The 24237-nt window shown below is 39.8% G+C and overlaps 1 protein-coding gene across 5 annotated transcripts in view; it reads left to right on the forward strand.

Annotated features, from left to right (window-relative positions):
- The window catches only part of KLHL14 (kelch like family member 14), a 69530-nt gene that overhangs the window by 5702 nt on the left and 39591 nt on the right, over positions 1-24237 (forward strand). For all 5 annotated transcript variants that reach the window (XR_007375769.1, XR_007375770.1, XM_048939470.1 and 2 more), the window contains exon 3: positions 11900-12021. Coding sequence is in view for 3 of the 5 variants with exons in the window: in XM_048939470.1 (XP_048795427.1) it covers positions 11900-12021 (122 nt within the window). In the remaining 2 variants the exon portion in view is untranslated. The remainder of the gene's footprint in view (positions 1-11899; positions 12022-24237) is intronic.

A 24237-nucleotide genomic window follows, 5' to 3' on the forward strand; every position in this document is an offset into this window, starting at 1 on the left:
AGATAGAGAAATATAGGTTACTTAGATGACAAGGCTTATCATGAAATCTTTCACATAAACATTTTTGCTTTCTTATAGAACATTGTGATGATGCTATGGTTTTGCTCGCCTTTAACTATTTACAATGATTTGTGTTTCAGACAGATGTGATAAGGTACAGAGGGTGGGGAGAGGCAGCACAGTACAGCCTCGGAGTTGTTTATCAGTGACAGAACACACACAACCCTTGTTAAAAATCAATAGGAATTTGGGCTGATCAGCTCCTTTCCGGATTTGCAGGCAGAGCAGCAGTGAGAGGTCTGCATGGCTGTATCAGGTAACTGGAGGAGAGTGAGGAAAGTAGAGCTGGGTGAGAGAGAAAATGCAAGAAAAGAAAGGAATTAAGATACCCTGAGGGAGAAATGGGACCTAAGTCATGGAAGCAAGAAAGTGCACGTGAGGAAGGGAAAGGGGGAGAGAAAAGTACGGTTTTGAAGGAAGAAGAGAGAAAGAATAGGTTACCAAACAGGAAAATAGGAAAACAGGCAAGCAGGGAGATAGGGGAAAAAAGGCAAATAAAGAGAGTGTTTGAAACAAAACAAATAAAACTAATTCTTGGCAGAAACAGCATCTGTTGTCAATAACAACTGAGCATTTCAGTTGCTGGAAAACCTGTTTTAGATGTGCGGGAGGAAAAGAGGATGAGGATAAACCAACTGACCTGAGATGGAGTAAGTCCTAGGCAGAAAATACGTAATTAGAGACTGAAATTAAAAGGAGGAAAATAAAAAGACGAAGAGATAAGAAGGCTAAGCTTGGCTGTACTGTCTGTTTTCTGGGTTCAGTGAAGTTCCAGAATGCACAGACCCAGCTGTTTTCTTATACTTTTGTTCCCTGAGTTACTAGACCTTCGAGAGATTAGAAGTGTGAATTCTGGTCCAGCTGAAGCTGATAATAGGGTTTTCTCTTTTTCTTTAGTTTCAGCAGAGAGAGGGTATAATCCAGACTGTTCTGTATTTTGTAATATTAGTGAAAATGTCAGGAAATTAAAGTGGCGGGGGATTAAGACAGGATGACCAGTTTTCACTCAGTAGAAAGGTAGTAACTGTTGATGAAGGGGGGTAAAGAGCAGCGTCAGACTCTAGCATTTATGTGGAAGATGTACATATCCAGTCTGTATTACTTTCTGCAGAGGAGATTAAAAATGTGGAGAAACTGGCTGTCTCTTGGCAATTAAATAATTTCCTTCTTGAATGCACTATTTGTCTGCACATTCTTTTTTACTCCAGCTCAACTTCTTTTCCTGCTAAAATTTTTGTAGGGTCTCACTGGAGGTGTTTGATAGTTGTTAAAAGAAAAGTGCTTTTTTTTTCTCCACTGACATACATTGTCATGTATGCTAGAAACTAGCCACCTGACTATGCCTTTGTGATTCTTACACCAATATTTGGATTTTTAACTAACAGTTGTACGTGTTGTTTATTGTGAATGAGAAATGTTTCAGACTCCAAATTAACATCTGAATAAAAAAATCCTTTTTATGATAAACTTGAATTATTAACGTTTGCATTACAACGTGAACAGAGTGAACACAAGGCTCAGGTTTATTTTGTTGGGCTTTGGATCGGGTCTTATGTGCCTGAATAAATATCAGTAAATTGTTCCTGTGCCAGGACTCTCTCAGCTGAGCTGCAGAACAGAGACTGACACATTAGAGGCTGCAGGGAAGCGAACCACAGAACTGTAGTCAGTTTAATCCTAGTTAGTCTCACCTACTTGCCTTACTTGCCTTATGTGCATTCATTTGCCTTTGTAGACTGGTGCTGAAGTGTAAGCAATGAGATGGTTGAATATCCAAGAAGAGGGAGAACTGAAGCCTAGGTATGGTCAGAGGCAGCACTGTTGTTATAAAACCACTGCTGTGAGTCAGGACCATCCCTTGGTGCCTTCTTAAAGTTGTGTATGTCCTGACCATGAAATCTTCAGTGGCTGTGGAAACACTGGGGAGAGCCATAACTAATAGAATATTTAATGGTGTCTGTTGTGGGCAGTCCTCTTTCTGAAAACTGTAGAAGGGGGTGCCAAGTGCCATGTGCACTAGTGTTCTGGTCAGAGGTACCTGGCTGGAGCGATTGTTGTAAACTGCCAGCCCCTCCTGATTTGCATCCTCTGGAAGCGCACAGCCCCAGTATCTCCAGCTCCTTGTTGCCCTCACACCACTGCCAGGTAGGACTCCCTCCAGATCCACCTGCCTCCTCCTGAGTGGTGCAGTCTGCTTTTGTTTCTTGAAGGGAGTGGACATGCAAGCACAGATTGCGTTTGTTAAAATTCTTCCAGTAGCATACCGAAGACAGAGTGGTAGAAAATAGAAAACCTGACATGGTGTTGTTTGTACCCTTCTCCTTGTCTTTGTAGGTAGGTGCATGTAGATGTATCTGCCTGTCTAAACTTTTATTCCACTGGAAAAGCAGGGAAATTTTTCCCAGCCCTCTTGTTTTAGAGGGAAAATGAGGTTAATTAAAAAAATAAAAATACAAAGAAATGAAGCCACTCAAACTGAGGACAAAGTGCTGGGAAAAATGGGAGCTTCCTGTATTTAACAAAAGGTGCCCCTTTCAACCATCTATGGCAATCTGTGCAGTTCATTTGCAAATGCTATGGATCCCTAAAGTAATGCAGTTGTCCATCATGAGATCCTGTGCTGATCTTGTCTTAGCTTTGCCAACACAGTCCAGGGCTGTTGTGGAAGGGGAAACACAAGCCACAGATGGTGCAGGGACTCCTAAATAAGGACATTGCCTAGCAGACAGTGTCCACTTAGTATGATTTAGGTGTGCCTTCTGCTAATTGACTGCTGTAGGATCAAGGTGAACAACACACACCTGTCTCTCAGCTGTCTGCACGTCCTCTCTTTTCCTGACACACATCCTCCTCAAATGGAGAGAGGAGATGAAGGGGAAAAGGTCATGCAGACCATGTCTGCATTTAGTCCTTGAAGGCTTAGGTTCTCCTTAGTGGAAGAATATGGAGGTTCTGAATCTGTGACTGCTGACCAGTAAATGAAACAAAGCAGGAATGGTGTAATTATTTCAGTTTATACTCAAAGAGAAATAGTTTTGGGGGGTGAGAGAAGTAAGGAGGGCAAGCAGCACAAAATTGAGAGAAATTGTTTTTGCAAAAAGAAACCTCAAGCCAACAAACTTTCAGTTCTGATAAACAGATAATGGGAAAAAGTGCTCATAATCTGTAAAGATACCATTTTAACCTTTCAAATTACTCATTTAAAATAACCAAAGCAGTTTCATAATTAGGACAGTTTGTTAATATCCTTTTGCAAAGTATGGTCTGAAAAGATCAAACATTCAAGTTTGGATTCCTGATTAAAAATTTGGGGCTGTCCTCCACTGCTCTGTAAACTTCTCTTTCTGTTGTTGGTTTTGTTGCTCTCCTGCCTGGTATTACAGATGCATCAATCCACCTACCGACTTACCCAGCTACTAAAGAAATTAGCTTTATGAGAAGAGAAAATCCATTATTAGATACTTTCTGGCATTGCTTTTCATATTTGTTGGCTTCCTTAAATTTTCTTTAAAGACTGTCGTGCCTAGTACCATTACTAGTTGACTGTTCTTGCCGTATTCTTGGAAAGCAGACAATGAACTTTGAGCAAATGTTACCAGCTGCCAAGTTCAGTGGAAACGGACGGCTTACACTGAAGCTGGAAGCAAACATAGGTTGATGCTGCAGTAGATTCCTCTGATCTTTCCCTGACTGCTGCCTTCTTTTAGAAAAATGAAGTGGGAAAGGTAACCAGTCACGGCTTATGTGAGGCAGCAGCAGGTTCTGTTTCTCAACAGCTTCTAACGAAAAGGAAGCTCAGCTGGAGAGAGCACAGCCTCTGGTGCGGAGACCTCCTGTAGTCGTAGATGTCTGATATAGAATCAAAAAAAGAAAGACTTCTGACTTTTCACAGTGTGTGTGTCAGTAAGGAGAGCTGATTGAAATTTTCTAAGAGGAAAAATGCAGACTTGACCACCCTGCAGCATTCTATAAACATTTCATTTTACTGCTTCTGTCTAAGACAAAGAAGAAAAGGAAAGAAAAGGAGATGAGGAAAACAAATTTCAGCAGCATTTAGATTTGACATTTTCTTCGTGTTTATTTTTTTTTTTAGTATTCAGGATGAAGGAAGTGTAGGATTATTCAAACTGCCAGCAATATGGTAAATTGGTTGTTTGCAGAGTTTTGCCAATAGGGTTTATGACAAAGGAGATTTTTTGACTGTGAATATAAGATTTGCTATTAACATTGCTGTGATTCAGATAGATCCCTTACAATGCTTCAGGTATTCACTGAGTTGCTAATAAGGTTATCTTCAGCATTCAGATCTCAGTAAATGTAAAGTTGTGTTCAGATGATCCGTTTGTATGGGTGTTATTGTTATAGGAAGTGCACAAAGCTATTAGACCTGCAGTTTTGTAATAAGCTTGCACAGAAAAATATTTGGTTGCAACATAACTGGTGCAAAAGAGATGACACCTTTTGATTAAGGAAATTTGCAGGGAGATGAGCTCATCACAGAGACAGCACATTTATTAAAGCCTATATCAAGCTATAAGGTACAGCAGTGTTGTGTAGAGATAAAGCAACCCTGACAAAACTCCACTTAGAAACGCTGCTGAGAAACTTTGTGAAGAAGTGGTACCAGTCTCTTCTCAATACAAGGAATAGGCTGGACACAGGGAGACAAAGATGAAAGCACATTCCAGTGCGTTCCTCCCAAAGACAAGCTGATGATAGGTGCCACTCTTCCAGGATAGTGGTCCACTCCTAAGACATCCACTCAGAGGGTTTTATCCCCAGAGGAAAAGGCATTCATTTTAAATATCCTCCAGCTATAAATATTCCATAACTCTTTGAGGTTTACTTATTCTAAATGAGTAGCAGCAATGGGTTTGGATTTATAAAGAGAAGATGGGGTATTCAGAGCTGCAAACATATTTTAAATTATAGAAAAGAAACTTGTTTAGCAACTGTAGGTATAAAGCATTCAAAGAAAACCCCGACTTGTCAGGTGTATGGGAACTGCGGAATCACAGCCTGAACCTCTGATTGATCACCTGAGGCAAGCCATGAGTCAGCCACGGGAGCACAGGTGAAGGCAACCCACCTGTGCTGCCGAAAGGGTTGGAGCCTGGCTGCACCTCTCCTAGATCCATTTAAGAGCTGACTACCAGTGGGAAAGGAATCCCTCCTCTCGAGTTTCATGGTGAGCTGAGGATATGGGTAAGCGTTCTATCTATTCTGTTTTGGTATAATAACTGCATAGCCAAACTCTCTGGTATATTTCATAACTATAACATCTGTACCTTCATTGATTATACATCAGGTCAATGTGCAACAGTTACATGTGGCCTGTCAGACAGAAAGTTCACCCACTTGTGAGCTTTTGCTTTTTAGATGGAGGCAGAAATGAAAAATTGCTGTTGAAGCAACCCCTGACTCTTCTTCTTTCTAGTACCAGTATTTTTTTAAGTAAAATACATTGGGGGAAAAAAAAAAGATGAGTAGATTCAGAGAGGGGAAAAAAAATAGCAGATCTCTCTCTGTGTCCACAGCATAGCCTGTCACTGGTCAGCAGGACTGTGCCTTGACTGTACAGCATGGAGAAAAAGTGAGGGAGCAGCTGTATTTTGGGCACCACTGAAGATATTTAGTGAATGTCACTGTGAGCTCTGCTGTAATGAGAGTGTGTACTGTGGGCTTTTTTGTTATGCAGGCTTTGTAAAGTGAGTGAGGAGATGAAAATGAGAGTCTTTGTGATAGTAGTGAATGGTCAGACTGATTTTTAGGTTTATGATTTCACTGGGAAGTTTTTTGTTGTTCTTTTGGGTGGATCTCCAGCAGAACGTGTGAATAGAACAGCAAGAAAAGTCAATTCATAAAGAAACATGTGTTCAGTGTATTTGTGAACATCGTTTGAATCTAAGAACTAAACCATTTCTTGGTCACAATTTGTGAAGAGATTGAGGAAGTCCTCAGTATGCTTTGGGTTCTGACAAATCTGAAATATTCATTTAGATTTGTACATTGCCCACAAGATCGATATTCCTGTCAGTTCAGAGTTGTGGCAGAGCTGCTGCCTGCAGGACTTGATATGATGATGGGGAGAGTTTAGGTCCTTCTCCTGGCAGTACTTGCGGGGTTGGGAAGAGATTCTGGATACCTGTCACCTACAGGTCGCAGTCTTCATTAGTTTATTGATGTGCTGCCATAGCCTCACAACACTTTTCTGTCCAAAGTAAAGCTTGGATTTGTGTATTATGGCTTTCATCAAGTTCATAGTTAAATTTCTGGTTAATGATATTTTTCCCACTGTTAACAAACGTGTTGCTAATCATGACTGTCTTTGCAGTCAGCTGTGGAAGCCAAACTGTATCAAAATAAGCAGTTTTCATAAGATGTTGTTGCACTGAAATGCCTATCCAGAATTGGGGAAAGGGAATTGCTAAAGATCTCATAATATGTTCTGTGACGACAAAACAGATTCTTCAGCCATGGGTAGATGCATGTCTGCATCATCAGTTCAAGTTCGCAGTCAGCAGCTGGATTCTCCCTTTTATTTTTGTTGGACCCAAAAGTCCTTCTGAGGCCTCTTTGGAAGAAAAACATGGAGCACCATTCTGGTTTCTGAAGGTTAAATCGAGTTGTTAGTGTTAAAAGCAAGGTGTGTATCTGAACTGCTAACCTATACAGATTATTTGTGTATGCTTTTTCTGGGATTCTTACTACTTGTTGCTTTGGTTGTGTTACAGTGTATCAGTCTCTATTTTCTCAAATCTATGGGTGTTCCTAAGCTTTATCATCCAGTCATGTGCTCTAGCTAAATCTGAGCTGGTCTTTTGCCTACTGTGTTTGAGCCTCAGTTTGGTGAGAAGACGTCTGAGGTTTAGTTTGGCTCTGCTGCAAGTCAGGCCAGAGCTCAAGCAGGAGTGAGGCATCGCACATGTACCACAAGTTTCCTGGTCTGAAGAGCCACCTGACTCCTTCAGTACTCAATTAGGAGTGACAGTGACTGTAAGAGAATGAATGGTCCAGGGTTTTGGTGCTATTGTAGCCTTGAGTTAATCTGAAAGTGGAGTTGGAACAGCTTTTTCTTTTTTTTTTTTTCCCATGGATTGCCATTATCACCTTTATGTCCAAGATGCAGTTTTCTTTCTGATGTAACCCTATACAGAATTTCTGAAGAAACACAGGATTGTTGTTCTTTGTTTTATTCTCTTGCATTCTCTTCTCTGTGCATTCACCAATGCAGAAAGTGAAGCTTTACTGCATTGTTTAAAAACTGAAGGAATCTGGAGCAAGTCTGTTGATGAAGCTTATTTTCTTTCCTGTCTTTGTAGAATGAACTTCTATTAAGTGTTGAGATGGGGAAAATACAGCCGTGCAAGATTGATGGATAAGCTAATTTAAAAAAAAATAATAAAAAAAAAAAGACAAGAAAAATATTTCCCATTAATGTGTTTTCCATTAATATGAGGCTATCGTGGTTGTAAAGGAGTTTTGGGTGTATGTGGCTGTAAGGGTTATTGAGATCTCTTGCTGTCTTTTCTGCTGATTATGAATAAGGTGATAAACTCTTCTGAGCTCAGTGTTTTGCTCAGTATGCTCGCAGTTAAACTGTAGAATAAGCACCCTGAATTTCAGAGCTGATGCACATCTGCAGCCTTGGAGGTCAGTAGCATTTAAGTTTGTGATAGGTATTCAACAGTTCTGACAGTGAAACCATTTATGAGGTCTCAAATTCAGCATCATTAGGTTTTCTGTGCCTAAATGAAACAACACATGTTGACTTTAAAATATACTTTGGTTTACAGTCTTGTAATTACACAAAATAAGTTTCAGGCCACATAGAGTACCCAGAATCTTAATTAAGGTGAATTGTTTTAAAACCTTTGCAGAACAGAAACTGCAAAGTGTTTGCAGAATAATAACAGCACATGTATATGTATCAGTGAGAACCAGAGTTCTGCATTGTAGGTATAGGAAATGCTTTTGGGATAAGATATTGATCATTTTATCTCAGCTTTTTGTGTGACATTGGCCTGCTGGTTCACGGCAAGCATTATTTTAGCTTTCCTGACCAAGGCCTGCTACTGTTTACTGAACACAAGATGCTCGTAGTAGCATTGCTAGGGACACTGTAAACTGCAGAATGTGACTGAGAAGTATATTACACTGTGAAATAAGAACTATGAAGAGTGTTTCAGACAGAATACCAGGTGTTACTCATGATATTACTGAGTTATCTAAATAGCAAATGCATAATAATGCAGGGAGAGGAGAATCTTTGTCTTATATATATTTTTTTAATTTTTCATTCATCTTAGTGTTTCACTGAATTACACTATTAAGATTTAGAAAAGGCTTCTATATATATGCAGTGATCATTTCCAGATGTTTCATATTTTAGTATACGTGGTGAGATGTATGAGAAAGTTTTAACAGAGCTGCTCAGTGTGATACCTAACAGATCTAATGTAATGTAATGGAGCTAAGAAAAAAAAAAAAATTTGAACTCTGAATGTTGGGGTTCACACCAGAATTTAAAGAGCAGAATTGGTTTCAAGTAAACAGAATTGACTCTCAGAAAACATCTCTTTAAAAGCATACATATCTTCAGTCACTGTGTTATCTTTACACTAGAAGAGCTCTCAAGACAGATTAGTTAGATATTGTATGATCTTGAGTGAGGTAACCCATGTCTTGGTAGTCAAATGAGAATTCACTTTGCTTTTGATGGAGACTATGCTTGCTATTAAATACGTATTAAACTTCAACAAAAGGTTGCTGTCCATACTGCTTCCCATGTTAAGTATGTAAGAAAATTAGATGTTTTTAGAAATTCCCAGGTAACAGTTCCACTTCTTCTCAGGATATAGCAAATGCTCAGATTGTTTAGCTGGAAAAGTAATGTTAAGGATAGTTGCAGCTGCCAAAGTCTGGAAACTCTGAGTTACATCTGACATTTCATTCTTCACCTTAGCTATTGAGCCTTGGCCATTCATTGGTTTTTCACAGTGCTTTGGAGTTAGAAGGGAGTTTCACAGATGAAAGATGAAAATCAAAATAAACTCCTTTATCAAGTAAACCTTGCAAGGGCATTCTGTATTTTAGAATACACAGGGAGTTGATTGTGATATAACATACAACACGAGGGGGTTGGAATAAACAATTTATTCTCTATTGTTAGGGATGGCCATGCATAACTGACTTATGGCTCTGGTTTGCTCCGCCACTTGTTACATGTGTAGTCATCCCTAACTCGTACCAAAAATAGTTTATCACGCTCCTGCATTGCATAGTTTTTATCAAATGTTCTCTCATTAAAAATCTTACTGGGAGATTGAACATTTCAAGACGCTGGCAAATGTTTATGAAAGCTTTCCCCAGAGCTTGGTCTCAGTGAGTTGAGTCTGTGCTGACAGTAATCACGAGATGGCTCCTGATAGACATAGTCTAGTGGGCAGGTAACAATCATCATCTGACAGTAAATAGCAATTTTAGTGCCAAGGTCAAAGGCTGGCTGCTCAGAAGGCCTGTAGGCTGTGGGGGCTGTCTGGAGCTGTGAGCATGGTGTGGTGTGGGGCAGCTGTGGTGTCACTGCCCCCACTGTGCAGTGCCTGTTCACACCAGGAGGGTGACTGTTTTCCTGCTGGTGATTCAAGACCTTCCATGAGCCCTCAATTCTTTGAAAAACAAACAAGGCCATCTGCCAGAGAATTCCCTGGCCATCACTGTGACAGATGAATCTACATCTGTAGTCATCCTCTTTATAGCCATTTGAAAGGTTTCATTTGTAAGTATCTGAATCAGGTATTCATCCTTGTGCTCCCTTCCTGAATGAAGTTCGGGGCTGTGAAGCCAGAGGGTCTGAAGTGTAAGTCTTAGGAGAAACAAGTGGCAGAGGGAACTCGGATTGTTCAGCCTGGAGAAGGGGAGGTTCAAGAGAGATATATCTCTACTCCCTGAAAGTAGGTTATGGTGAGGTGGGAGCCGGCTTTTTCTCCCAAGTAGCAGCGATAAAATGAGGGAGAATGGCCTGTTGCACACAAGGTGGTTCAGGTTGGGTATTAGGAACAATTTCTTCTCAGAAAGAGTGGCAAGGCAGTGGCACAGGCTGCCCAGGGAGGTGGTGGAGTCACTGTCCCTGGAGGTGCTGAAGAACTGTGTGGATGTGGCACTGAGGGACATATTTAGGGGGTATGGTGGAATTGATGGTTGGGCTAAGTTATCTCAATGGTCTTTTCCAACTTTATTGATTTTGTGATTTTTATTATTTTGGGTGGCTGTGCACATCTAAAGCACAGCTCAAGTCATTTTGCTCGTTCTCCTGAAGAGAGGTTGCATTCCTGACACCAATGGGGGTCAGGCTTTCCCCACTGTTTATTTTAGGCCATAACTGAAGGGAATCCACTTACACGTCTCTGTGGCAAAGCATCTTGACTTGGAGTGTTCTGTAGGGCCTGGAGCACCTGGGCACCACTTGCAGGGTTGTGGTGATGGGCTTTGGTCAGCAGCATTCCCCAGCTTGCTTTGCCAGGAGAGTTTACTACAGACCAACATATTGATTGCTGCAGTGATATTGCTCTGATGGGAATAACGTTGGTGTTTTGTAAGGGTGCCTTCCATTAAACACATGGTCCTCCTTCACATTTGTCCACGTTGGTGCAAATATTCCAGGCTACCTCACCTTCCTCCTTAACAGGAACAGTTTAAGCATAGACCTTATTTCATTGTTATCACTCTCTAGCTTAGTATTACCAATGAAAGTTCAATTGTATGTGAAGTGACTGTTAAAGCGCTGAGACTCATCTGGGGGTCTGGGCCCTCCCTCCCCTCTTTGCTTTCCAGTTGTGCTAAATCCCTTAATGTTGTGAAGAAAGCGTACATTCATCAGGTAGAGTGTTGGAGGCCAGGGTGCAGATAACCGCTTTTACTGCATATGAGACATTGCAGTCCTGTTCTTAAGAACTGCCAGGCAGATTGGGAATCACGGTCACGGTTAATAGCAGCGAATTGCCAGCAGTTGATGGGTGGGTAGTCACTCCTTTCAGTGGTTGCCCCCTGGGGGAGAAGGTAGAAAAACAGAGGGAGGGAATTAGAGTGACTTTGCACAGTTGAGCAGGTTCATGCCGCTGGATCAGTGGCAAGCATTGGCAGGGCTCCACTCTGGGGAGGCTCACAACAACATCACAGTCTCATTTTTACCAATTGGTGTTGCTATAGCCAGTGGTGCACAGGGGGAGAGCAAGGAGAAGGGGGGAGAGCTGGGGGAGAGGGAAAGCAAGAGCCTGGGCTAAATTAAACAAACAAAAAATGCTTGTAAGTAGTGTTTAACCCATAACCGTTAGCCCAGTGCTGCTAATTGTGCTAAACTATATATCTGAAGTTCAGTGTGTGATTAAAGAGTTGGCTCACAAACTCTCTGCATAACCTTAATTTTTTCAAGGTTCTTTGAGTGTAGAATGGCTTATAATAATGATTTTGACTAATACGATTTTTGACATGCAACTTTAATGCTTAACCTTAGTACAACTCCAGAGCATTTCATGTGTATTCAGCTGTAAAGAGTGATGATTTAAAGGGATAATATAAGAAAAAGGTCGTTCTAGAATGAACCTCTAACAAATTGCATAAAAGAAGCTTATTATTCCATGAGTAGAGAGATATGTAGCTTTTCTGATCATTTTTCTGCTTGGTTCAAAAAATTGTTGAGACATGATTGGGGAAAGAAACACAAAAAATGAAATGGAAAACTGCAAGCAGTGAACATTCTTTTGATGGTTATGATTTTGTTGCCACTAAAAATACTCTTCAGTAATGCGGTTGTTCTTCTGTCTTCTTGTTTTGGGTGAAGAATTCGCTCCAATAAGAAAATGCTGTTATTGGTTGGAGGATTGCCTCCTGGACCTGACCGGCTACCCAGCAATTTGGTTCAGTACTATGATGATGAAAAGAAGACATGGAAAATACTGACAAGTAAGTGGTTTATTTTTGTACAGTTGTCTTGATGGGTTTAAAAACATGGTTAATCAAATTAGACACTTTATTGATTTGTTTCTCTTCAGAGATTTGTTTATGTATCACAAGGGGCTTCACAATGGAGCAATAAATTGAGATTGCAGAAGATGCTAATTTTATAATAGGATAGGCCTAAATTAACACTGGCTTAAAATCATTCCAGTAAGTTTTTTTAAGTAAACTTGTAAGTCTTCCATCCTGTGACATGAATGCATGCATATTTATGTAGATGTGAACAAAATCTAGTTTAGGAAAAAAAATAAGACAATGTTTTAGTCAGCGTTCTCACTCAGTTCCCTGGTGAGTCATAGAACTAGAGCACACCCCCAGTTCTCTTCTGCATTTTCATTTCCTTCTTCCAGCTTTATCTGTTGTCCCCAGTCATTAAAGAAAGGTTTCCTTTGTACTGTTCTGCATCCACCGCTGACAGAAACATTGGTGGAATATGTGAGCTGCAGTAAACAGTGCACGGTGGCTTCTATCACAGAATTCCTCCCCACCTTCTTTTGAAGGTTGGTTGTGTTTTAGAGCATGTATTTTGCCTGGAGCACTGAGGACTTCGGAACTTATTGTTGGTTGCGATTCCCAGTCTAACTTGGTCATGGAATCAAATCATAGCTTCTTGAGTGCAGCAGGCTGTGTGTGCATTAGTCCCCTTGTGGCTAAACTGGCTGCATTGGTCAATAAAACTAAATTTTAACTGTCAAAATTGCCCAAAGCAGTATAGATAAAATAATAAATGAGCAATTTCGATCCATAAATCAAAGCCATACTTCTAAAACTGGACAACTGGTAAAACCTGGATTTCCTAATATACATCCTTATTTTGAAATAAAATAACATTTTACAGAATTCTGTTCTTCATCTGTTCAACCTTTTAATGGGATGCACTCGTGTTTAAATTATATGCACAGATTAGGATGAAATAGAATAAAAAAGAAAATGACTGTTATGATGCATTGAAACAACGCCTCTGCAAATTGCCTTATCCTATGAACAATTTAGGAACCGTTCTCAAAAAGCTGCAGCATAAAGACTTAGAATTAGGTGCCCTGGATTAATAATTGAAGACATTATTTAAGAATGGAAATTATAAAGGGAAATATGAACTGTATATTGGGGAAGTCTACAGCATCCATGCTAGGGGGTATATTACACCTCACATTTTTTATAACCGTGGAATAGGGTACAGCTCTGAAAGTAAAAGAAAATTCTAAAAATGGTCAGTGAAAAATAATATGTAGGACCAACACATTCTGTATTTTTGAATTTGTTGTGTCTAATCCAATGGTTCACCCTAATACGCAAGAGAGATGCAACCCTCACTTCAAGATCTGAACCCTCCACTGCATTAAATAACTTTATTCTGAATCTCGGATACCTGTAGATATGTAAGATTTTGTAAGAATGAAATTTATTCAGTTCTTGCTTATTTACAATGTGATGCTATCTTCAAAGCTGTAGGAAAATGCACCTGGAGGCAAGATACCTAAATGTTCTGGTTAAAAATATTGACTTGACTTCACAGCTAGTATTTGAATAACAGCCATTTATGGTGGTGTAAAAAGATGTTTGTGAACTATTTTATGTAATTATTATCAAAATAATGTAGGCTTTTCTGGTACAAGTAGTACCCGTTAGTAAACAAAAATTCTCTCTCCATCCTGTTGGTCTGGGTTTGTGTTTTAGATATGCTGAAGAGAACGCTTATCTTTTCTCACTGAATACGACTTAACCATAGCAAGAATGGTTCACTAGAGAATATTACTACTTGCCAAATATTAACAATAATTATTTTTGAAAAATTGAAGCAAGCATTTTGAGTAAGCAGATGTTTTATGCCCCTGCATTGTTTTCCAACTTAATATAAAGAGAGTAGGAAGTGGGAACAGATTGGAATAGAGCTTTTGTCTTGTCCACTTGTAAAACATTGAATGATCCTGGTATAGCATGTGAGTACATGGACTCAATGGTTTTAAAAACTGTTGTTGAGCTGTTTTAGGAAAGACTACAAACTAATCACAGTGTAACATGGTGGTAGTAAAGTGCACTTACGGTGTTTGAATAAACATATTGTGATGTTTAGCTGGTACCTGGAAATGTAAGGACGTTGTGCTATCTTTGGTTTTGGTGTACTTTTTGCAATTTAGGAAGTATAGTTTTGTCCACTTTTTATCCTTTTGCTGCTAGCTCTATTCCAATCAACAGTTTTGGAAAATAATTGATCTGTTTATCCTATTCTAGCTTACAATCAGCAGTGAAGGAGGGGTTTTTGTTTTTTTTTTGTTTTCTTCACTTGTTCAAACAGCATTGTTGGTCCTAAGGTTGCAGATTACCCCCTACTCGTTAGGGTAAGTGAGGAGCTTGTTCCTGGAGAACAGAGACAGAGGAAAAACCCATGTCCTGCTCTGTGACTTTTAAGTGAAAACAGTGTTAGTCCTTGTATCTGGTACTTCAGGGTGCTTCTATCTCGTTATCACCTGAGGTGTATGTAATTTCCTCCTGTAGTAGCAAACATTTCCTCTTCCATCTACATTACTTGTTTTCTGCCGTCCATGCCAGTGACGTTTGGACTTAGGGATACAATTTAGCAAACCTGCTGCTGGGTGCACCCACTGAAGAGGTGATGTGGTCTCCTCTCACCCTGTACTGAAAGGAGCTCCAGAAATTATTCGGTGGGGTCTGTGGACTCACGTGCGGACAGATGCTTGCTTCTTGTGTTTCTTCCTTTCTTTCCTCTTTGGAGTGGCTGTTGGACCTATTCCTTTAGTTAGGGTTCTGTGTCCTGCCTTGTGCAATGCACAGGGAACGCAAAACGCCAGCCCTCAGGAACTGCTGCCTCCATGTAAGTCATAGCTCTGTATTTGGAGCCGTGAAGATGGTTACAGGTGGAACAGCACAAGCTATTGAGTATGACAGCTCAGCAGAGTAGCAATCTCATTTTGTTCCCACTACAAGACTAGATCTATTGGCAGGGGATACTGCCCACCTCTCTCTGCCTGGCTTCCCAAAGCACCAAACGCATCAGTACTAATGGGAGTAATTCTAAAGGAATCAGGAAAACAACTTGCCTTGTTCATAGATCCAGAAGAGGAGGGGAAGCGTGCACCCATTTCCAATTTTTTAATGTCATCATCTATAGGCAAGAATGCTATGGCTCAAGGGATCGGTAGATTTTTCACAGTCTAGTATTACTGTGTATATTTCCTGTCTTGTATTTCTTATAGAGTTATTTTTTTCTATGTTGGCAACAAAGGTTAGAGACAGAAAAAGAGAAAACAAGTGGCATTTCACAAACATTTTCTGCCACCTAATTTTATTTGATGGGGTCACAGTCCTAACCTGAGATTCATAAGGTGCAGATTTCTGTATAATTTGAAACATTTCTTACTGTATAGTCATGCCTGAGCAAAGTAGAGGATTTTATAGACTGTATGGCCAAGTACAGCAGACAGATCTTTACTGCGTGATTTCTTTCCAGCCTTGCTTACACATACACAACCTCGGTTCATTTTTTAACTGAGTGCTGCCTATGTCATGTAACAGCACCAGGCTGCTACTGGCAGTGACACAAACTGAAGCTGATGGGTGTTTGATAATCCTTACAAGCAGTGACGTTCTGCTCTCTGAAGGGTTTTTCATTGTTCTGTGAGGTTTTACTGTCCTTGTAACTACTTACTGGGTGCAGGACAATCAGGGGTCCCATAACACAGCCTTATGCCTCATTGGCCAGGACCAGCCACCACTACTTCTATTTTAATTATGAGCTACAGCTCTGCCAGGAATCGTAGGACTCCTTTGGTTGTTCACTTATCTGCAACACTTAAGATTAATTAAACTTTAAAGATATGAAATAATGTTTTATTTGTTAGAATTATTCTGTAATCAATGCAAGTTTCAAAAAATAAAGCCTGTAAAGATTTTCTTTTTTGTGTGTTCAGAATTGCATAGCTTTCCCAAAAACCCTACTGCTAAGGCAATGATGTATTACTTTCACTTTCATTATATGTTTTTAATCAGAGCGTGACTTCACACTAGACAAAGCGATGCTTTATGCATGGTCTCACTTGTTTTTTGCTAAAATCTTTTGACATGATTAATTTTACTTTAATGCTTTTGTCTTGTTGTAATGGTAAAGATGATGAGTATAAACCAGGACAAAAAAATACATGCTTTTCTGTCATAATGCCTCTGAGCATTTTAAAAATATATTAAATGAAAGAAAAAAAAATCACAAGAGACTGATCCAACTGGAATTAAATTTCTTGCTACCTGAACAGAGAATGAAAGAAATAAATGAAAATGATGCAGTCCTTGTTTTATTTTTGGTGGGTTTTTTTGTATTTTTTCACAGCAGTGTATCCATCTGTCTGATTAGAAGTGATAAGTAGGAGAGAAAAGGTATCTTACACATTTTGAGGTATACTCTCAACACAGGACTTTCTACCTGTCTAATGCACAAAGGGGTAAATATTAGGAAACATTACTGAATGCTTACAGGGCACTTCCCATCTGTAGTAAGCTGCTGCAGATCTTTCCTTCATATTGGTACTTTGTTTTTCAAGACGATGCTAACTATAACATTCCTTTCCCTCCCTAGATATCTGTGTTGTCTGTCTAAACCATGAAGAGGAATCAGAAATAATCCCAAATACATTCATGGGCAGTAGTGCATTTATGCTTAAGTATTGCACTTGGTTTGGATTTGAAATCAATGTAAAAGCCAATGCCATTGGCCAATGAAAAGTGTAGCATAGACAATATATTTGGGTAGGGAAGACAAGAAATGCATAAAAGGTCACCAAAGTGAAGAGTTTTACCAGGATAACCAGCACGTCCTTTCTAGTCACCTAGATAGCCTTAATCTGATTTTTAACTCTCGAATTTCTGTGAACTTCCTGCTCTTTTCTAGGTCTACTTCAGTCTGTTGTGTTTGATCAGTCTGGAAGGACAAATAATGAATCAGACACTTTGATATCCTTCTCCATCTCTCTCTTTCATGCCAGCAGCAATCACACAATATCAGGGAGTTGTCCTTGATTGCTTACCTGCCTCTGTCTGACAGACACAAGAAGCAGCCAGTAACCTTTCTGTGCTCCTTTGTGAGTGCGTCTTCCTTTCCCAGATCAGCTGTGTTTTCATTTTCACATGAGGCAACTTCTACTTTGGGTATCTTGTTTAGCATACAGCGTATTTTTATTTCTGTCATTCTGACTTCTAAATTTTCCTTCAGTGCTTTTTGTGACACTGCAGCCTCTTGGGCAGCAGCCCTCCAACTTCAGGAGCAGTGTTCTGAGTGTCAACCTGCACTTAAATGTATTGGTGGTTCTACAAAACCTTTCAGAAGCACACAGGCATTATTTATTCATTTTTACCAAAAGAAAGTCATGTGAGAAGACAAAATGGTTTGCTTCATGTCATTGTCAGCATCAGAAAACCTGGGTCAGTCTCTGTCCCAGCCTGCCTTTTTTCTGCTGGCATAGTGGGTATTTTTTTTCTGTTTCTGTTGGCAGTTCTGTGGCACTTAGTTGTGTCAGCCTTTCCTGTGCAGAACAGTACTCCGTCCTTCCTGGGTAAGTTAATAACAAAGCCCTTGCTCCACTGTTTTCTGAAATGGCTTTGGCACTGCAGTTTGTTGGTGCTTCATGTGCCTTAACCAGTTTTCCCTTTAAAAAAAATAAAAAACAAAAACAAAAACAAAAAAAACCCAACCAACTCTGCCATATTTTTTCCCAGATTGGTTATCTACAAAAAAGGCATTACAATCTATATGCTTACATCACACGTTCTTAGGAGAAATTTTCAAAGGCATTAATGTCAGTTTAAATACTACTGTATGCCTAGCAGATACTGTGGTGCTGGATGTTTTTACTTCTTTTAAGTAATTGAATTCAGTGTAGAACTTTTGCTTTCTAGAAGAATGTTAGTGTGTTAGAAGCAAAGCTTTCCTCCTTCAATTTACCTCTAATCAATTGGTAGATTGAATAAAAGAAGTGGTGCTTGCAAGAAGTGAGTAGAGTCAGATGGACAAGTTAAATCTCTTGACATGTGCCAGTTATAGTTTCTTTTTCATCACTTGTGAGAACAGTACATACTTATGTTAATCAAAAATGTTTCTTGATGAACAGCTCTTGGCAGCCCTGATAAATTTCTTCTCTTACTTCATTTATCCAGCAGTCTAGAATGCTGCAGTTTCTGCTTTAGTGCTGTATCAAGGATGGTTTCACCACTGCATTGAAAAGCTTGAGCAAGTATTAGTGTATTACTAGGGCAGAAGTCTTGATATTACCTACTAGGCAAATTCAGTAATTGTAATAGGTATATGTGGAAGTTGTGCAAGCATGTATACACATATCCACATGCTCCTATTTATTCTATTTCTTAGGCAAGCACTCTGGTCGCATTAAAAACTAATTTTAAACATAAATTCCATCTGTATTTCTTATCCTTACGTTTAACCCCTTTTAAGGAGTTATAAAACCGGAAAGTAAGGTCACAGCAGACAAGGGAGTCATAAAAAGAAATGTTGACTGACTGGTGCGGCTATCCAACACTGGATTCTGGAGACCTGTTCAATGCAGTTAGGCACACTGCCAATAAGCTACATGTTTTCACATGTGGAAAAATGAGAATATAGTGGTGAGAAACAGCAATATAGTACAGTATTTTTTGTGTGTTAGAGGTAGCCACAACTTCTGTTCCGAGGATGATGCATGGGAATTCAACCATGCAAGTGCCATTAATGATGCATGCTTGCATATCTAAGAGCAAGACAGAGCTTTAAGAATGAATGAAAATGTAGCGTGTTCTCACAGTGAATACTGTATTTGTTAAATATTATTTTCTTGTGCATTACTATTTGAGATAACTCTCAAGTCAGCCTTCCTTCCGTGTATTTTTCTTTTTGATTACAATGTTATTAGCTTCTGCTTTTACACACCAGTGTTATTTGACTTGTATGCTGTGGTAACTTCCATTCTCTGTGCCTGGCTTGACCAAGCAGCCTGTTAAGTTCATTTTGCCTTTTTTCAGCTGAAACCCTCGGAGAATGAGGGGCTAATATAAATTATTCACATTTTTTAAAAACAATTTAAATGGAGGATTTCTACTTATAAAACAGATTATTGTGCATATTCCCCACTTTAATCATAAGTATGGTGTATCATAGGTAGTGGACACCTTTCTCTTCCTGTGTTCTCAATTCCTTTATGTCTTTCTACACAGTGTCTTTGAAATGACCAGCCATACTAACATTCTAGGCTTTATTAAGGCCAGATTCAGTCTGTGCTGAAGCCCTCAACAGTCTTTCAGGTTTTCTTGGCTGCCTTCTGCCATTTGTTACAGACTTCTGAACACCACCTACCTTTCTGAAAACCTGGATGTATGAAATTTTTCATTTTCTTTTGCATATGCAAAGATAACTTTCAGGATGTTGATCTTTCTCTTGCATATACGGTCCTGCCTGAAAAATACTCATCTTCATCCTCAGAAGCTCCACAAGCAGTTACTTTAAAGTCAAAAAGTCTTATCGGAATGTTCTGCTGAGTTCTCGTGCTCAGCCCGGACTGTCTGTGGATACAACCCTGTTCTTAAATGTTCTTAGGCAGAGGGCAAAACAGTGCAGAGGTGAGGTGGGGCTGATCCAGGTAAGAAGCTGGCATGTGTAACACAGGTGAAATATCAGATGTGTCATTTGCATGGTGGTTGCTGATGTGATTCTGTCCTCTGTAGACGTCTTGCAAAGAAAGCTGCTGATTTCTAGAGATGCCAGTCTCTGCTGTATCCTAGCAGGTATATCGGAACCTTTGACTCAAAACCTTCCTCCTGTTTTGTAGAACTTACCTTTTTCTACCTCCTATTTCAACTTCAGTTGTTCATCTTTACAGATCACTTGAGAATGAGTTTGATTTTGCAGCAACTTCTACAGCTTTGTTCTAAGGCGAAATGAAAACGTTCACTAAAATGTTTTTGTGAAACCGTAGTTGTATTAGAATATCCCTTCTCATACCAACACACCAGCAAACCCAAGTGAGCGACATAACATAGGTGCTTAGACTTAATGTAGCCTTAAAGGACCTTCAGCATTTCAAGTTATCTCAGCCTATGAGGATCTCGTGTCAGCTGTAAACACACATACTGTGTGTTGTCCAAGCAGAGTGGGGACTGAAAGCTATGTTGGCCTGGCATCCATTCAAAGCAGATGCCCCATTTGGCTAGATATAGTTTTCACTGGAAATCATGTGACTTTACTGAAAGGAAATATCACCAAAAATGTTCTCACCAGCTCTCTGTACGTTCCTTAAACGCTGTTTGGCCAGTATCTCTAAACATGGAGCTCTTTGGAATAGGTAACTTCCATGCAAAATCGCATGGTGTTGGATGAATTTAATGCTTACTGTAAACATGGCTTTCTACTAGTTAGATGATTTCAGGTAAAATGTATGTGTTTATTAAAGTAGGGAACCTGCTTTGGCAGGGGGGTTGGACTCGATGATCTCTGGAGGTCCCTTCCAACCCCTACTATTCTGTGATTCTGTGATTATCATCTAGTTGCACGAGGATTTATGTGGCATTAGTGGGAACCAGGCATGTATGGAGATGAAAATGAAATCTGGAGTCTTCCTAGTTGCTTGCTTCAGAAAGCAATCTCTTTTCTAGTATCTAATGTGATATTTTATTTATGTATAAATGGGATGCAAACAGGATGGCAAAGCACCACTAGCTGGGCAAAATGTAATCATAAACAATTCTCATAGAAATCCTCTGACTTCTTGAGAAATTGATAACACACTTTATAAATATTCTCCTCTCAAATCTTCCTAAAACAAAAGAGAGTTTCCTTCCAAGAAGTTTGGTTTCCAATTGCTTGCAATACAGATTTCAGAAACCTACCTTATTTTTCTCAGTTTCCTACTACTGTTAGTGGGGAGAGATGCACATTTTGTATCCTCAAGTTTATTTTCACTGTTGTATGTGCTGTATTGCACTGTAGTCTCCTCCAGTTTGTAGGAAGCTGTTCTCAGTTTTTCTCTATTTTTCTCACAGCTTCCTTTCTTCCTTTCCTTCCCTGTCCCTCTTCCCATCCCTACCCATATATCCTCTGCTAAGGACAGAAATAGAATTTATTATGGATTTGATTTTTTTTTTTTTTCTTAGCTTTCTGTCTCATACCAGGTGTTGTATGAGCTAATGTTTTCGTTTAACTGAATGCTGGAATAAGTACCTGCAGGAACAGACTAATATGTCTTTACAGGGATGGTTTTTGGTATGTTGTTCTATCATATTTATATATTACGATTCTACTCCCAAATGGAGATTGTGCTTCTATAGGGTATGCAACTGCAAAATGACTGTTCATACTGAGGAGAGAAAAAAAAAAAAGTGTTAACAAATTGAATAGTAATGAATTAACCTGCAGAAAAAGCATTTTGCCCTAGTACACAGAAACCCTGCATAACTAGAGCATATAATTTTAAATGAAGCAGGCTCTAGGAATGCCTCAATGGGTGTGATGTCGACAGTAGCTCATAATTCATGGATATGAATTATGGCTGAGTATCAGGAAAAAACTTCTTGACATTGAGATCTATTAGGTTGTGGAATAATCCCCCATGGGAAATGGTGGAAACTCCATTGCTGCAAGCCAGACTGAGTCCTAGGAAAGGCACAAATCCTGACTTGGCCTTAACCTTTTAGGGAAAATAAATTAATTGGGTGGGTGGGTGCACAGCCTAATTAGGTGATGTTGGTCTGGGGCAAGCAGGAAAAGTCCAACATGGGCTGGTTTTGTCTGTAGTACAGTGCGTGGTGGGAGCTGTATTTTCAGCACAGAGGGGCAGCTGGTTTCAGGTGCCCAGCAGCAGCCAGCATCCATCTGAGGCCTGAGAGTGGGGGGTGAGCTGGGCAGCCCAGAGAGACCCCTGGGGAGTGCTGAGAGGGACAGTGAGGGGGAGCGGGCTTCCCTTCTGCCGCATGAATGCTACCTCTGACCCCAGGTGAGCCTACCCAGATGCTGTAAGGGTTCAGCAAACACCCATAGCTAACAGCATCTGATGTGAGCCTGTAGCTCTCAGTGACTGAATGTAAAAGTTCCTATTTTGTTACAATTAAATACTGTTCTCACTGCACACAATTTTAACTTTAAAAAGCGTTCAACTCTGAGATGGCTACAGATAAAACTGTGAAGGAAATCAAGCTTGTTTTCTTGTGTGTAAAAGCAAAATAAATGTGGGTGAAGTGATGGCAGTAACCAGCACCTTAGTATATAAAGGCAGACCAATATTTTGAGGTTCTATTTAAAAACACACAAAAAAAAGAGAAGGTATGACTCCAAAATATGAAACGAGGAGATGGGAAATGTTCCTTCTTGGGCTAAACTGGAAAGGACAAAGTCAGACCTGTGTGTGTATCACTTTCAGATGGGGAGGCTCAGGAAATGACATTAATAGAAGTCATTAAAATAGATTTTTAACGGAATTATCATGATAAATAGTGTAATAGCTGCCTTTCTACTCTTCCTATCTTTCTCCTCAGAGAAAAGGAGAGCGGAATGTATGGGTGTGATCTTGACTCATCATCTTGCTGGTGGTTGGGAATTACAGCTGCTCTATGTGCGCAGCTTAACTAGCATATACACCTTATGTAGAAGATACTTTTCTGATTGCAGTGACATGAAAAGGATGTCAGTTACCGGATGAGAAAGAAACAGATTTTTTTTTTCTAGATGAATTGTTAAAGAGTAACAGAAAAGAAGTCCAATTAAAGGTCATTGAGTGGTTTTCTGCCCTCATGCATGTGTAAGGCATTGTGTGGGCATAACTAATGTGAAATTTGACTCCCAAATTTACTCATTTGCTGGATGCAAAACTGAAAGGAAATCTTTATGGCCAGCTTATAAGGCTATATAATGAAAAATTACAACAGCAGAAAAATGTATGTGTATCATATCTCTAATTCAGCAAAGTATCAATCACACTGATGTTCAGCAGTGTGTTTAAATACATGCTTAAGTACTTTATAAAGTACTGACTGTAAACATCTCTATATGACTGTGCATTATCATATGACAGAGATCATCTGTGTGCTATCTCCAGAAAAGTGAAGTCATGTTAGGAGCCATGGCAGGCAGTACAGAGCTGGGTGACATATGGTGTTCACAGCCCAGTGTTCTGGCTAGCCCCCCATGTAGCCCTCATCTCCAAGAAGGAAAGCTGATGTCTTCACAGGCTCATTTACACTTAGTTTTATTCAGCAGGATCACAACTGTGGTAATCAACTGTGCATTTAGTGGCTCCCATTAACTTCTGCTTCAATGAAGCTATGTCCAGGGCAGAGTCTTGTATAAGGGCTTATGTGCAGTGCTTGGGCCTCCATCCTAGGTCTTGTTAACACGTTTCAGGGGCTTTCTGTACCAGGTTCAGTTTCCCCCGATGAAGTTGGAGCCACTATTCTCTTGTTAGCTCATGGGTACTCTCTCCAGCACAACCAAAAGGAAAGGATCATTTGAACACTCAGAAGTTTGATTTTTCTTAACTGCTAAGATTTACAATAGCAGTAAAACCCTTCTCCTGGAGCAATGGTTTGGCCTCAGCTGCTTCATTTTAACAGCCCAGCTTCTCCTAGAAGAGGATGACTGCCATGGAAAGGGTTTGCCCCCAGGAAAAACACCGTCAGTGTACTCCTGGAGCAGCCTCAGCCACTTGAGGGCATTCCCTGGGAAATTTCAATATTGGGAAAAAAATTGTTGTCCTCAGAGAAAACAACCAGCTCCCTAAAGTCCTCTAGCTTCAAGCTTTAGTAGCTTGTGGTAGCAATGGTAATGAGAAGACGGTTGGACTAGGTGATCTTATAGGTTGTTTCCAACCTTGTGATTCTGTGATTCACACAGACATGAAACAGCAGTGTTCTACATACGTAAAGATACATCTTTAAATAACAAAATAATTTGTTTAAATAATGCTAAGCTTGCTGTTTCATGAGAAAATGTTTTTATGCAGAGAACTCCTATTGATCTACCAGCATCTATTGATTTTCACAAAAAAAAAAAAAAAAAAGAATCCATCAGAGCTGGCCATTTAACTATATAACATCAGTTATTTGCCTCTGATTCTGAAGTCACTAATTAATTTTTGCAGCCCACAAAGTTTGATCTCTAGAGCCCCTGAGTTCATCCCT

Source organism: Lagopus muta, chromosome 3, assembly GCF_023343835.1.
Source record: "Lagopus muta isolate bLagMut1 chromosome 3, bLagMut1 primary, whole genome shotgun sequence".
NCBI lineage: Eukaryota > Metazoa > Chordata > Aves > Galliformes > Phasianidae > Lagopus > Lagopus muta.